The 16517-nt window shown below is 35.0% G+C and overlaps 2 protein-coding genes across 2 annotated transcripts in view; one reads left to right on the top strand and one right to left on the bottom strand.

The window, feature by feature from the left end:
• The window catches only part of CCPG1 (cell cycle progression 1), a 40913-nt gene extending 39934 nt beyond the window's left edge, over window positions 1-979 (top strand). Inside the window, exon 9 of the mRNA XM_008584265.1 lies at window positions 219-979. Within this exon, the coding sequence (XP_008582487.1) occupies window positions 219-402 (184 nt within the window). The 3' untranslated portion in view covers window positions 403-979. The remainder of the gene's footprint in view (window positions 1-218) is intronic.
• Window positions 975-16517, bottom strand: part of PIGB (phosphatidylinositol glycan anchor biosynthesis, class B) — a 38802-nt gene continuing 23259 nt past the window's right edge. Inside the window, exons 6-11 of the mRNA XM_008584268.1 lie at window positions 13570-13621; window positions 12016-12227; window positions 11241-11305; window positions 4154-4367; window positions 1670-1850; window positions 975-1342 (exon numbers count right to left, since the gene is read on the bottom strand). Coding sequence (XP_008582490.1) covers window positions 1226-1342; window positions 1670-1850; window positions 4154-4367; window positions 11241-11305; window positions 12016-12227; window positions 13570-13621 — 841 coding nt within the window. The 3' untranslated portion in view covers window positions 975-1225. The remainder of the gene's footprint in view (window positions 1343-1669; window positions 1851-4153; window positions 4368-11240; window positions 11306-12015; window positions 12228-13569; window positions 13622-16517) is intronic.

Genomic DNA, 16517 nt, shown 5'->3' with positions numbered 1-16517 from the left:
TTTTTTTTTTTTTTTTTTTTTTTTTAAGAAAAAAAAAGTAAATCTGACCCCCCCCCCCCCTTTTTTTGGAATAGATATACTAGGATTATACTTCAGATTAATTTAACATCTTTTTTCAGAGTGTTCAGTAATAGATTAATGGAGAAAAACATTAAAATTGTTTTAATTTAAATAAATTGAACTCTAACATAGATGAAAAATGTGTTTACTGCTTTCAGTCGACCTGATAAAAAGCAACGTATGGTAAATATTGAAAACTCCAGGCATCGAAAACAAGAGCAGAAGCACCTTCAGCCACATAAAAGGGAAGGTAAATGGCATAAATATGGTCGCACTAATGGAAGACACATGGCAAATCTTGAAATAGAATTGGGGCAGTTACCTTTTGATCCTAAATACTGACTCATGATTAAATTAAATTAGAAAACTGTAAGAGAAATATGGATGCTTTCTACAATGTTTGGTGTTGAAACTAAGATGAAACTATCAAGATGACAGTGTCTTTTTTTCCCCATTTCTAAGTATCAGTTTGATGACTTTATACTGTTACTCAAAAGCATCAGTCAGAAGCTTACTAACGTGCATTTTCCTGTAGTTTGGCTTTGTTGAATTTTTTGCACTGGAAATGTTCAACTGTAGTTTTATTAAGGAAGCCGGGCATGCAATAGATTGTGTGCATGAAACGAGACTTCCTTTCAGTGTGTGAGCTTAAAGCAAGCTCAAATCATACATGACAAAGTGTAATTAACACTGATTTTGTTAAATTTGCAGTAGTACAGCTTGAAAAAAGTACATTGTAATGGATTTCATCTTTAACCTTTTATAATCTTATATTTCTTGTCTTTTTGTGGGTTCAAGAGCCTGTTGACTTGTGAAGAATTTGCTGCCTTTTTATGAGCTTGCTGACTTGTTCTCTTGTGAAATTTCTTGCTCATCTGAATATTGTGGAAGAAACAATAAAAGTACACCATAAGGAAAACTAATGGTCTTTATTTAAAATCTGGCATTGTACTAGTATGTGATTGTACACTTTGATATTTTATACATTTCTGCAGTAGTGATATTTGGTAAAGCAGTTTATACCGAGATTTTTTGGCAAGTTACGTGACTCTTACCCAGTGTTTACTAAAATATTTAAACAGCATCTGAATAGTTCCACCCAGCAATGTCTTCTCTAGGAAAGAGCTAAACACAGTTCAGAATTTCATCTTCTGTTGAGTTTCCCTTATAACTTGCGTTCATAGACATATATGTGACTTCCAATTCGACCTTCTGGCAAGTGAGTGTGGAAGAAAACAGCAGTTTTCTCATAATTGCTTGAAATTAGGAAAGCACTTATTTCCTAGAATTAAATAAAGGTTTAAGTAAGTAAAGGCTACATTTTGCTGAGTACTATTTCAAAAGAATTTTAGACTTGCCTGTTCTAATTGCTCCTCTACAACTTTTTTCTTAATAAAACACATTTCTTAATAAAAGAATTAACATGGTAAGTAACATACCTTGATAGTTATAGAACTGGGGCTGGTATTGACTGGGGAAAAGACCAATTATGAAATATGGGGATTGAAAGGGACCACAAAAAAGGTTATGTTGTCTATTTACCGGAGTGTTTGCTAAATCTGAGGTAAAATAAAAATAACGAGTTTTCTTCTTTTTAATGTTTACTTACCTCCTCCAAAACGCTGAAAATGATCAAGTGAGTAGGCAGTGATGCATCATTGTTAAACTCTTTATGTAACCAGTTTAAGGGATTTAGGTAAAATATATCTGCTTCATCAAGATACTGACTTTTTCCAGTCAAGTTAGGTGGACATTCGAGAAATCTCATTAGAAGCGGGCAGTGAACATGGCTATGAAAAGAAAAGTTACTGTAATAATTATAAGTAAAAAAAAATTGTGAAAGTTTTCATATTACTTGTAAGAAATATCATGTATACTTAGTAAAATGTGAAATCTGAATCCATAAACTGTGTTCCAATTTAGGTGAGGAAGCAAGCCTTGAATGCATTTTCTCAAATATGGAGCGCATGATTCTCATATCATGTACTTGTGCAGCTGCAGCATAAACTACAAGCCCAAACTAAAGCATGAAACTCTATTTCAAGGAGGGAAGTAGGTAAGCTTGGGGGACTCAACGCTCTTTAGCATTAGCAAGCTGTTCCAGAAAGTAAATGGTCTTTGGGACCAGGTAAGTTAACTTATAAATACAAGAGTGATTCTCCATAGGCTTAGTAAGGTAAAAAACTTTGGTCATAAGTGAGAAAAGATTCTTGCTCTCTTAGACCTTTTCTGCTCTGAAAGGGGATGGATCACATCCTTAAATTATGTTTTTCCTGTTTCCTTATATATTTATATAAGATTCAGTTATAGAGAGCAACATATGTTCACTGATTACATCCAAATAAGCAATGGTTTTATTGTGACATATATAGACTAGAACAGAAAAAGATTCATCTATAATACCAATCATGACAATTTAGCTAGTTACTTGGGACATGCAAAGAGCCATATTTATAATTGCCCCAGGAAAAATTAAACCTCACTTGATACGAAGATTTAAAATATCCAATTAGAAATAAGGCTAGGGCCGAGCCCGTGGCGCATTCGGGAGAGTGTGGTGCTGGGAGCGTAGCAGCGCTCCCGCCACGGGTTCGGATCCTATATAGGGATGGCCGCTGCACTCACTGGCTGAGTGTGGTGCGGCATCTCAAAAAAAAAAAAAAAAAAAGCTAAATAATTGTGCAATACAGGTTTATTTTATCTATGAAATGCACAGAAAATACACCACATCTAGTGCTTCATGACTTTTATTATAATTTAGCTGAAAGGTTTATTTCCAGGGTAAAGCAGAAATTCCTGAGAAAAAGCTGTCAGCCTTGTATTCCATAGTAGGCATCAGACTTTTTCCTCCATTGTGAGCTTTCAAAAAAAAAAAAAAAAAAAAAAAAAAAGCTAAATAATTGTGCAATACAGGTTTATTTTATCTATGAAATGCACAGAAAATACACCACATCTAGTGCTTCATGACTTTTATTATAATTTAGCTGAAAGGTTTATTTCCAGGGTAAAGCAGAAATTCCTGAGAAAAAGCTGTCAGCCTTGTATTCCATAGTAGGCATCAGACTTTTTCCTCCATTGTGAGCTTTGAAAAAGTATAAGATAACAATTTGGTGAACTATACAAAGCCTAAGACATCAACCATTTCAAATATGTATGGAGAACATCTTGGTACCTCTAGAATTCCTATTCCTGCAGTATAACCACTCTTGTGCGCATGGAGGGGGGATGAATGTCCCTCTCACCTGTTTTTTTAATATAGTAGGGAATCCTCAAGTTGAAGGGATACTTGAGGGTTCCATCAAGCCTGTGGCTTTTGCTAGGCAACCCCAATTTTTAAAATTGTGTATTAATGATTGGCATTAATGATTCCATTAAGTAGAATATTCCAAAAGTATTAAATTCCCCTAAAATGATATCCATGATGATATTAAGACTGTTTAGAGCCAGACTGAATTAAATAGGTGTAGAATTTTCTATAGGAAAACTGGTTGCTTTGCCGCTGTACTATTATTGGACAACTGGTGACTAATACAGCTTCCTGAAATACAAGCATAGGACTAAAAGGATGCCCTGCATAGTTAAGGCAATTTTAGTATTTTACATTTCCACAAAACACTTAATTCAAGCACTATAATATCATCTAGCTCCATTCCCTAATTTTCACAGTGATGTCCAGACTGGTTTAAGACCAAGGTGACAGTCCAGTAGTATATCTGGACTAGAATCCATTGTTCTGAGATTAATGCAAAATTGTGTAAATAAAAGATGTATCACAAAGATCTGTAGTAAGATTAGTGATAAGTATACTAAGAAAAGTATCAAATACCTACAAAATGTTTTATCAATTTAAATCAGATTTAAGTGTAAACGGTTTAAAAATTCTTTGAAGAATATTAAAGTTTATATAAACTTACATGATTTTAATTGGCACAGTTTAAATGTTTTTAAGATCTATCAGTGAATAAATATGAGTGGGAGTTTAAAGTTTATCATTTGATCAACAATCAACTAATTCACATCCAGAAATCTGAAAGGAAATTTTAGTCAGTTTCATTTTCTTAATAATAGCATACAGTGGAACAACTTGTATTACCTGTAATAAGGAGTAGAGTGGCAAGGCATCATTACAAATATTGAAGCTGCAGATTTATTGGGACTGTTGTAACAGACTTTTTGAATATGACTCATGACATCAAGAGTACCTCGTTGATGAACTAAACCAGTATAGAGGGCGAGGAGCACATTTGATAAAAACAGGAAACTTAGAGCTGGTTTCTTCCACGTTTTCAGGTGGGTTAGTGAGTATCCTATATAAAGATAGGCACATTGAATTGTAACACTGGCCATCTGTTGTTTTCTTATGTTAAATGCAAATATATTTGTGGTTATCATGGAGACAGCACAAGCTGTAATACTGTCATGGACAAATAAGAGATAATAAGTCACCATAATTTCTTTGACCATTCACTGTCATTGTACTGTCCTTTAGGTCTTGACTTTTTTTAGTAAAAGACATTGAGGTATGTTGGAAACATTATGGCTATGGAGTCTAACAGATCTGTATTTGAATTCCAGCTCTGTAAAAGTTGTTTCACTTTGCTGAGCATTGGTTTTTTCTAATACTTTTTCACGTATTAGGAAAAATGTTTAGTGCCTGTCCTGGCATACAGTAGTTGCTAAACAAATAGGATTTTAATTATTCCATATGCCTAAACTCCCAAGCACTAGCAGTAGATATTTTAGTGTGTAATACAAGCCTCAGTAATGTGTCCTCTTAGAAAGACATGCCATGGGGCTCCTGGGAGATTTTCAGTGTTCAGTGTATGAGTGGTATGGATCTCTCTGGAAGAAGAGGAGCTGTGTCTTACATTTTTTTCTTTCATTAGTGTTGGGCAACTTGGAGATGATGAACATTTTTCTTTTTGAATTTGTGAAAGCAATTCTTGTGTGTGGTGAAAACCAAAAAAACAAGTAGAAAAACAGAAGGGTATAAAATGAAAAGTAAAAGTCCCTCTCCTCTCCCATAGTCTTATTCTCCAGCAACGGGATCTGCTGAAAAATACCAAAGAACAGGCCTTTCCACTGGAAAGGAGGAATAAGCTTGTTAGTAAGCTTCCTTGACATTTTGTTCATAGTTCACATACACTGTTTGAGTGGAATTAGATAGTAGCTCTTTTGGAACTTGGTATCCAGCATCCAAACCATGGTCTGCCCAGAATTTTAGCACTAATACCCATTGCTTTGTTCATAGTTCACATACACTGTTTGAGTGGAATTAGATAGTAGCTCTTTTGGAACTTGGGTATCCAGCATCCAAACCATGGTCTGCCCAGAATTTTAGCACTAATACCCATTGCGCCAAGGCAGTGTTTTCCATTTTGTTCCTCCTCTGTAAATATTTTAGATAACAGTACCCACCGTTCATACCATTCAGGAGTTGGAATAACACATATCCATATCTCCTAGTACTGTTAATCTTGAAATAGCTCTGATTAACCAAAGAACATTCTACAAAGTGGTGTGATTAAAAAATGTAGTCAGATCAAGAAAACTAAGCCTATTATTTAAAACTTAGATCTATATTTATAAAATGTTTGAAATGGTAAAATGAAGAACCTACTAAAGAGGATAAGAACTAGAATTAGTTTTACTAGGAATAAAGTAAGATTCCAAAAGTTAAGCCATCTGTATTAACTCCAACCACAGAACAGACCAGCAAATAAAACTTGAAACGCTTACTTGGGTTAATAGGCAAAACCTACATCTACCTCAGTGGGCTAAAACTACAAGAAGATACATTAAAGCCTGTCCTGGTAAGGCCCTAGAAGACAACTTGCTCTCAGGAATGTTCAAATCAGTATAAAGTGGACATAGGTAAAGTGGCTAACTCTTTAACAGTTTGTTCATTCACTACATGTTCACCGGAAGTTTTATCGAAACTTTGGCATCAGGGATGCAATAGGATGGATGGGTGACAGAAAATGGGAATATGTGGTGGTGAATGTTATGAAAATGGCACCCTGGGTAGGATGCTGGAAGATGACGTGCTTGTGGCTTGTGTTCCCAGCATCTTCAGTACTGGTGGGGTTGGGGGCTTCTCTTAAGTTAGGTGATGCTTGCTTTACTTATGTGGTGATCATTTTCACTTTCACTTAGCTCATTTTAGGGTAGGTCATTTTGGTGAGAACTGAATCTCCGTGTTGGAAAAATAATATGAAAAAAATGGTGGTAACAGAAGGAACACAGCCTAAGTAAAATGATAGTTTAGTTTCCTGACGACAGTGGATACTGATAAATATTTGCCGTTCAAAAGTTGCTTCTCCAGTGTCATTGGTGGTATAGTAGTGAGCATAGCTGCCTTCCAAAATTGGCTTCTCCGATAATATAGGTCAGATGAGCTTTTTTGGGATATTCTTGGAGCTATGTGTCACCGTATTATTTCAAAGGGAAAAATGCATTTCAAGTTCCAACTTAAAATTAAGTTTTGGGCTAAAACCTTATTTCAACCTTGAGGTCTGCATTTCTTTTTATATACATTTTTAGCACCCTATAAGCATTACTAAACATCTGACATATGGGAATATATCTTTAAAAAATTCAGTTATCATCAAATGACTTTTGTGCACATGTTAGAAAAGAACCTGACTTTATAGTATAAGTCAAGAGTCTTGAATCTGAAGCCTGAGATTTTCAAACCATCTGACATTGAAAGATTCCCAAGGGGATTTCAGAAACTGGAGTTGGTAAAGGGGGAGTTGGAAAGATACATAACAGTTTTAATGCCAGACTGAGTGAGCTACAAGAGAAGCCTAGGACCCATGGTTTTTTTTTTTTTTTGAGTGGACATGGGGCTGGGCACAATCCAAACTCTTCACCTTGCTGTTATAACACTGTGCTCTAACCAACTGAGCTAACCGGCCAGTGCTCATGGTTTTCTTATAGAGAAATTGTATTGTTTCTTCAATAGTTAAAAGAGGAAATCAACAAGATTCTAGTAGCTGCCACCCAGTAAAGTCTACTTAATTGCACATGCAAATATGGAGATATATATAATTCTCACTGAAATAATCCAACTACAAATGACCAAGCTTCAGAAATTGATAATCACCACCATGTAAATAATGTAAACATTACCTACTTAAAATGCAAAATCCCGTCCTATTTACTGAAGATTTGGGACTTTGTATGAGCCCTGGTCACTAGTTGTCAGAATGTAGACCCCTTCATTTCACATAGTAGCCAACTCATTGTTAACTGGATGCTAACCATCACCCCCAAATACTTAATTTGTTCCTGTCATCTGGGCCTATGAGAAGATACTTAAAAGTGGGTATATAGGAAATTTCTGGAGAACTGCATAAGAAAGTGGTAACAGGGCTGGCTGGTTAGCTCAGTTGGTTAGGTGTGATGTCATAACACCAAAGTCAAGGGTTTGGCTCCCCTTACTGGCCAGCTGCCAAAAAAAAAAAACTCCCAAAAAACAATAGTTATCTATAGGGAATGGGGTTCTATGATTTGAGTATGACACACTAATGCATTTATTTGTCTTTGTACCATAAGCACTGGTTATTTTTATAACAGAATACACTGAGTTCTTATCAAATCATTCTCATCACACTACTGTTTAAAAAGTGTTTTTAATTCATTATTTCTCAGTTGACTGCTCTAGTATAAAATCTAACAACTTGAATATCTAAAGCCTTTCATGAGTTGTTTTCTTTACTCAGCCATATCTCCTAATCATCACATATTATTTAGCTTGATATATATACTTTTGAAGTTTTGGATATTTAGTGCGGCAATCCGTATTTTTCAGCAATGACTGAGTTCCTTCTTACTGAGGACAGGAAAGTCTGAGGCTGTACATTAACTGATTCCATCAAACTTACTGAGGAGTGGCAAAGATGCGTCCTGGTTTTGGCAAAAATTATCAGAAAATGTAATGTTAAGAAAAAAATCTCTACCATGTTCTACCAATTAGTGATAATTTCCATTTTTATTTATTTATTTATTTTTTTAGATGGCCGGTAAGGGGATCTTAACCCTTGTCTTGTTGTTGTTAGCACCACGCTCAGCCAGTGAGCTAACCGGCCATCCCTATATAGGTATCTGAACCTGTGGCCTTGGTGTTATCAGCACCAAACTCTCCCGAGTGAGCCATGGGCCGGCCCCAACCTTTCCATTTTTAAATACTCTTTGGGAAAGCTATTAGGTCAACTTAGTTTCAGTGTTTACATGAGAAAAACAAAGTGTAGTTCAATTCTGTAATGGGACATGCAGGAGAATGGACCTGGGAAAGAGTGAGACTTTGAACTATTAACCATAATGATGATACAGGGCACAGAGGGAGGTATCACAAAGAATTTTATGTTGCTACTTTGTTAAGGAAATAAAACCATATTTTCATCTTCCATGGTGAGCAGTCAGTAGGTAATGCCTAAAACAAAGATCTTAAAGTGGCATTATAAGTATTTTATTTAGAGATATAGAGATAAATATCAAAATGAGCAGTTAAAAGAATGTTTAAGTGATTGCTTCTGGGGAGGGAAAAGGGAAGAACGGGGGACCACTGCTTTTTAAAACAAACTCCTATGGAATGACTACTGAAACAATGCACATGCAATTTTGATAAAAAGATTAGAATTTGGAAAAACAAACCCCAATCAGAGAGAAGCAAGTCTGCTTTGGCCACTGTGGTAAAACAGATTAAGCAGACACCCAACCCAGAATCAATAGCAGGGTGCTGGAAACATATCAGCATAAATGACAGAGCTTCATTCTCAGAATTTCAGGATTGTTAAACCAGTAGCACCTTTCTTTTACAGATAAGGAAACTGAGGTACAATGTTATACAGTTCACTAAAGATCAGAGCCAGTCACAGAAGGTATGTTTTCTAGAGTTGTCCTATTTTATAGGACTGAGGAAAATTCAAATAGGCAAGAGAAGTTACTGTAGATTGAAAAAATGGCTGCAATTACTCCTCTTCCTGTGTCCAACTCTATTATGAGGCTGGTATTTATTTCCCCATCTCTTGAATCTGGCCTGGCTTTGAGACTTGCTTTGACCAGAAGAATATGGTAGAAGCCACAGTGTGTAAATTCCAAGCCTGTGCCTCAAAGGGCCTTGCACATTTCTGCTCCTCCTTTTGGAGGAACCCTGCGTATCCCAAGTGAAAAAAGCCCCAGCCAACCTTGTTGGAAGATGAGAGAATACAGAAGAACTTAGTTACCTGCCTATGGCCAGCTGAACCGCAAAAATGAGAGCCTGTAAATGAAGTTTGAAGCCACTGAGTTTTTAGGTGGCCTGTTAGATAGCAATGGCAAATAAAGTTGTCATGTTTATGTAAAATCAGGTTAAAAGAGGTCACACAGGAACAGAATAAGGCTGAAATTTGAGGTGTAATATAACTCAAGATTTCAAGTAGTTAGGAAAGAGTCAAATTGGGTCATTTTAAAATGTCAAGAACTCCAAAAAGAACTCCTGTCTGATAATGTTCCCAAATGTCTGAAGACTTCTGTCTAGGTGAGCTTACCACCTAATCGATCCTATCGTTGGAACCTCTTGGCATTCAAGAGCTCTGGCTGTTAGTGGAAGTATAAGTCTCCTAGGAATGAGAGATTCTTTTGGCCCACTCAAGAACCTTAGGTATACTCTCTGGAGGAAAACATTACATCCTGTGAGGCAGTCGGGTTTTTCTAGATTTTGGTCCTTTAGCGATCCTTGTGAGTGGACACAGGATGGAAAGAAGAGTGTCTTATCCATTGGAAGGGTGTCTCTTCAACCCTCATCAGCATTTTATCTCAGTCTGAGACTGGGAATAGACCCTGGTTATAGTAGGTTCCTGCCACTTAAAGATTCAATCTTTTGGACTGGGAATAAGGATTCAGACAACTCAATCTTTCTCTAAATACTCTGTAAAGAAACAAGGCACAGAGAAGGAATGCTGGAAACATCCAGATTTTGAAAATGTAAATCAAACCAAGTTGCTAAATTAACCAAACCAAACCAAACCACACACATGCGGACATACATACACACAAATATTTGTCCTCCAGTACATAAGCAATGCTTGATTTAATTATAACTCACACTCAAGTAGCTGTAAAAACAAACAAAATGAAACAACACTTTAAAATCTGTATAGTGATTTGTGAACAGATTTCCTCTGGGAAATGGGTCCACTATTCTTAAGACTAGCCAAATAGCTGTTAGATGCCTGCATTTTATATGAAGTAAGACTATAAGGAAATGACATAAATTGAGACTTTGGTTTCAGTACTTTAGATGTATCAGATATGTAGATGTGTATGTTTATCTAAATTGAAGAGAGTACATAGATCTGAGATCTGTAGTTCATGTACACTTGGGCAAAGAAGGCTGCCTAACTTAAGGGCTTATTGGGATTTTTTTTTTTAAAGTAAAATGTAAGTTTGAAACCTGTAACTCCCTAGTTTTTTCTAGCCTCCAGACCCAGTTGGTTATTCATTTCTTCTTTTCCAACCCAGTGATTTTTTTAAAGGTCTTAATATTTGAAGGAAGCCAACAGTCATTTATTCTGAATTAAGCATGAAGTCAATAAAGTTTCAATTCATAATTTTTCTAAACCAGGCAATGTAAAAAATCAGATTGTCCTGAGCTGAGTAATGTAAGATTTTTTAGAAGTCACAGGTAAAAAAATATACTGCAAAGACCTTGTGGAAAAATGGAGAAAAGGCCAAAAATAAATCAGAGTGAATTACTTTAAAAATTGTATATGCATTATAGTGAGTCTTAAAGGGGTAAATATTTTGTGTGTAAAAGAATTGAAAACTTTAGTTTTAACAGCTATAAATACAGTTTTTGTTTGTGAAAATGAAGACCCTTGCAGTTTAACCATAAACTTAAAATAGCTATTCTAAAAGACGTATTCCTTTATTTTTTAGTGAAAGATTTCTAACAGAAATACCACCACCAATAGGTGCTTTGGATATTGGATCCTTATGTTTTTATATCACTTTATAGGATACAGGAAAAAAAAATTTAGACTACAAAAGGAATATTGCAGTAATATAATTAATTTGTAATTAATAAGTCATTCTCATTTAGCCTAGATGAAAATAAATAATAGAGTTTAATGAGCATTTATTGTCTTTTAACTATTTCTATATAATTTTTTTCTATATTAAACAAAGACACTTACCACAGAACACCATACAAAATGGTAAAACTGGATAGATAAACCGGAATTCTTTGTGGCCCAACATACTATAATAAAAAAAGAAATTAAAATAAAATATTAAGTATTATCATTGCATGATAGTTTGAGAAATTAATGTGTTAAAAATGAAATAAAATTCACATGATCTACGAGAGTACTTTGTAAAGTTTGTGGAAAAATAGAATTAAAAGACAATATGAATCCATGAACTTTTTAAGTACCCTTGTATTTATTTTTCTGATACTTGTCGATACTGAATTTCTTGCTTCAGAAAGCAGTCTCTTTATCTTTTAGTTAAAAGATGCTTATGATGTGTTAAAATCAATCATAACATTTGATGTCAATGTGAAGTTATAAAGTACAATTATGTTCTAAAAAAGGTATTTCTATTACCAATCCAAGTAAGTAATATTACTCAAATTCAGAATAGGATATACACATTATATTTTAGAAAAGTATTTCTCTGGTCCTTCAATACTTAAAATTTTGGTAGTTTCTGATTTTTGAAAGCAAATAAAATTTGTTCAGTTTCTTAAAAATTGAGTGTAATCCTTATTAAGCAAACTACATATCTGAAATATTCACTCTGAGCACCAGCATAATTACTACTACTTCTGTCTTCTAAAATAATTGCCACTAACAAAATAAGAGTTAATGCATTTTCAAAAGATAAACGGTTTACTTCTTGAAAAATTTAGTTCATTTAATTTCTTGATAACATTTTAAAAATTAACTATTTGAACAAATAAAATCTTACCTATAAATTAGCAGTGTCCACAGCACAGTCAGCAAAAGTACCTGGTACCTCTTTGGGGCTAGAAAGCAGCCATGAATAAAGAAGGGTAAGTGAGTACCCAACGCAATTGGAAATCCTTGACTGAAGTACCAATGCCATGGATGAGAACCGTAAAATGTTCCCAAATTCTGCAGCACGTTAAATTTCAAAAAATTAAATTGAACCAGAGTCCACTGGCATAGTTGAAGGAAAAAAAACAGAAATGTGTTATTGCAAAGTATTAACCTTTGGCATTAAGGAATTTGACAGAATGTTGACATTAAATCATAATTTAATAAAAACCAGACAGTAGTTTACATTAATAATTTTTATTAATGACTGTATGAAATCATTCTTAACTTTTTTTTAAGTATTGATGTGCTCTTTTTTTTTTTTTTTTTGTCTTTTTGTCTTTTTTCCATGTCCGGCAACGGATTGCAACCCTCAGTGTTGCCCCCGTACCGGACCGGGGACCGGCAACGGGATCGCAAGCCTCGGTGTTGCTCCCGCGCCTCGCTCAGCCAGTGAGCGGGAACCGGTCTACACGTGGGATCCGACCCCTCGGACGGGAGCGCCGCCGTGCTTCCCAAGCGGCGCACTATCCAGTGCGCCACCGGGCCGGCCCTTGATGTGCTCTTTGTTAGCTTGTAAAACACTAGGTTTTTGAGATTCAACATGAATCTCAAAAATCATGAATAAACATTCAAGCATATTTTTGCAATATAAGTTTTACATCCATAAAGAGGATCCTAAAAAATAATTTTTATGAGTGTGTATGGTATCCATATTAAAAATTTTACTCTAGTACCTTACAATGTCACATATTACCTATTAAGATAAAGCTTTGAATACATTATAATTTGAATTATAGCACCATGTAGAATGACAGCAACAGCAGCAAGAACAGCAGGTAACATTAAGTGTTCACTTGTGCCAGGCACTGTTGTAAGGATTTACATGCATTACCTCATTTAATTCTACAACATTATGAGACAGGTGCCAAAAGTATTTCCAGTAAGGAACCCATGGCAAGAAAGGTACAAAACTGGTCCAAGATCACAAAGCCAACAGTGAGAGTACTAGGCTTCAAAAAGTCATTAAATGACTGAAGAGGGAAAAAGGGAACCTAAAAACAAGCAAAGGCTATAAAGTTATAGATTAAAATCTCAAACCAAATGATTGAAGAATAGAATATTTTGGTTAATTTGATTTCTGGATGATTAAGGGGGTCAACTAAAGTCATTTAAAAATTATCCTTTATTATTACAAACCTAACAAAAATATAGTTATATGTCCCTGCCTCAAAATGGATGCTTTTAAACATTAAGTAGGAATATATAATCCTATTACATAAAAAGCACAGCAAATTGAACCAAAGGCATATGCTAGAAGTCTTGTTTAGTGTATCCCATATCATTTTTAAAAAATGATTTGCCTCTGTTCCGAAATATTAATGGGTTAAAAGTCCAGGTTGAGGTTTCAGTGCAATGAATGATTAAAATAAAAATGGCTATTAGCTTAATATACTTTACTTACTTGGCCAAAAAAAATACGATCAATTATCAGAGACAAACTCAAAGTGACAAATCTGAAAAACAGAATAGAATAGTGATTCACATTCTGAACTTGCTAAAAATCCAATACTAGCATATGGCTTTGCAAGTGCCTTGCATCAAAAGCCACTTCAAAAATGCTTTACAATTTCACCAACTGAATATAGATTTAAACATTTTGAATGATCTACTGCTTCTCAGCCTTTTGGCTAAGATCAAGTGAAAGATCTTATCTATTGATAGAGATTACTGATAGATTATTATATAAATATTATAAAAATATATTAACATAAAGATCATTGAAAGATTGTCTATTGCTGCATAACAAATTACCCCCAAACTTGGCAACTTAAAATTATGAATATTTATCACTTCACAGTTCCTGTGGGTCAAGAATCCAGTGTGGTTTAGCTGGATATCACTGGCTCAAGTCTTTCATGAATTGTAGTGAAGCTCTTAAGGGGGGATACAGTTTCATCTGAAGGTTTGACTGGGGGTGGAGGAGAGATCGGTTTCCAGACTCACTCATAGTTGTTGGTAGGGCTGTGTCTTTCAACGTGTGGCACTTTCCTTAAGAGTGCCCCATGACATTGTGATTGGTTTCCCCCCAGAATGAGCCAGCCAAGAGAATAAGACAGGTACCCAAGATGGAAGCCACAGTCTTTTTATAACCTAGTACTGGAAGTGACATCCCATCCCTTTGCTATATTCTACTCATTAGGATTGAGTCAACAAATCCAGCTTATGCTCAAGGGGAGGGTATTATACAAAGGCATGAATAGTAGGAGGATGGGATCACTGGGAACCATCTTAGAGGTTGCCTACCACAAACATATATACAGGAAAATACACTGTGTATAAAGCTCCATGAATCATAACTATATGAACACAACTGTGTAACTGTCACACAGAGCAGGATAAAGACCATTAGCAGCACCCCCTCATCCCTCCAATCAGTCAATCCTACCACTTTCCCAAAGGTAACCACTATTAAGAGTTTCTTTTTCCTTATTTTTCTTGTTTTTTTTATCACTATCCTAGTTTCTGATACAATAAGTGAATTTTACCTTTTTTCGAATTTTATAAGAATGGAATCATACTGTATGTATGCTTATGTTCAAATTCCTTCAATCATTACACTTGTGAAGTTGAACCACTGTTTTTTCACACTGCAGTTCGTTCATTTATAATACTGTGTATTGAAATGTCTTATATCACACTGTATTTATTTATTCTTTTGATGGACACCATGCTTCCCATTTTTAGCTATTATGAATATTGCTTCTATGAACATTCTTTTACATATCTCTTGGTATCCATATATAAGCATTTCTGTTGAGCATATACCTAGAATTGAAATAGCTGGGCCTGAGGGTATAAGTGCAATTAGCTTTAGTATATACTTAGTTTTCCAAAGTGTTGTAACAATTTACATTCCCACAGGAATATATAAGGATTCCACATCATCTTTAGCTATTTGGGTGGATATATAGTAGGATGTCATGGTGGTTTTAAACAACATTTCCTTGATGACTAATGAGGTGAATACCTTTGTACTTAATGGCCATTTGAATATTTTTCTAAGTACCTGTTCAGGTCATTGGATCTTTTTTTTTTTTGGCAGTTGGCCAGTATGGGGATCTGAATTCTTGACCTTGGTGTTATAACAACGTACTCTACCTGAGCTAACTGGCCAGCCCCTTTTGATCATTTTTCCTCTAGATTTCTATAAGTCTTGTAAACTGGATATGAGGTTTTGGTGGTTATATGTATTGCAAATGTCTTCTCCTATCTGTGGCTTGCTTTTTTCACTGTCTTAATGGTGAATCTAGTGAACAAGTCTTTAATTTTAATGTATTCAAGTGTATCTATCTTTTTTCTTTATAGCCAGTACTTATTCTCGCATATGTGAAAAAGCACCACTGTTTACGTTTGCATTAGGATCTGTAATTCCCTTGGATGGTTTTTTCTTTTTTGCTTATGTTGGGAAGTGTAGGAGTCAAGATTAATTTTTTTCTATATGGCTATCCAACTATGAATTTATTGAAAAGACTATCCTTTCTCTACTGTACTGAAGTTTCACCTTCATCATAAATAAAGTGACTACACATATCTGTCTATTGCTGGGCCCTATTCTCTTCCAATGATTTATTTGTTTTGCCTTGCACTAATTCTAAGTTGTCTTAATGACTATAACTTTGTCATAAGTCCTAGTATCTAATAGTGTAAAGTCCTCCACTCCAAAAATCTTAGCTATTCTTCGCCTTCTGTATTTCATGTAAAAGTTTGTCAGCTCATCAGTTTATACATACCCACACAAACCCTACTGGGATTTTAACTGGAATTGCACTGAATGTATAGATCAATTTGGGGAGACCTGATATTTTAAAATATCGAGTTTGCCATCCATGAACATGGTATATTCCTCCATTTATTTAGGCCTTTGTTTTTTCCAATAATGTTTTGCAGCTTTCTGTGTAGAGGTCCTGAATGCCCTTTATTAATTTATTCATAAGTATCTGATATTTTTTGATGCCACTGTCAATGATACTTTTGTTCTCCCATATAACCTTCACCTTAAATAATGTTATTCCCATGTACCCTTCATCTAGACTTCCCAAATGTTAACATTATACCATATTTGCTTTATCCCTTTCTTTCTCTTTTTTTTTTATTTTGTCAATATACAATGTAGTTGATTATTATGTCCCATCACCGAAAATTCCCTCCCTCCTCCCTCTTCCCCCTCCCACCCAAGCATGTCCTTTCCATTTGCTTGTTGTAAGAACTTCAAAAAAATTGTAGTTGTTATATCTTCCTCTCCACCCACCCCCCCCCGGTTTATTATTATTATTATTATTATTATTATTTGTGTGTGTGTGTGTGTGTATGTATGTGAGTGAATTAATTTATTTTTAGCTCCCACAAATA

Source organism: Galeopterus variegatus, unplaced genomic scaffold (assembly GCF_000696425.1).
Source record: "Galeopterus variegatus unplaced genomic scaffold, G_variegatus-3.0.2 Scaffold3192, whole genome shotgun sequence".
NCBI classification, from domain to species: domain Eukaryota; kingdom Metazoa; phylum Chordata; class Mammalia; order Dermoptera; family Cynocephalidae; genus Galeopterus; species Galeopterus variegatus.
The sequence above is the reverse complement of the archived record's forward strand: the minus strand, read 5'-3'. Positions and strand labels throughout refer to the sequence as shown.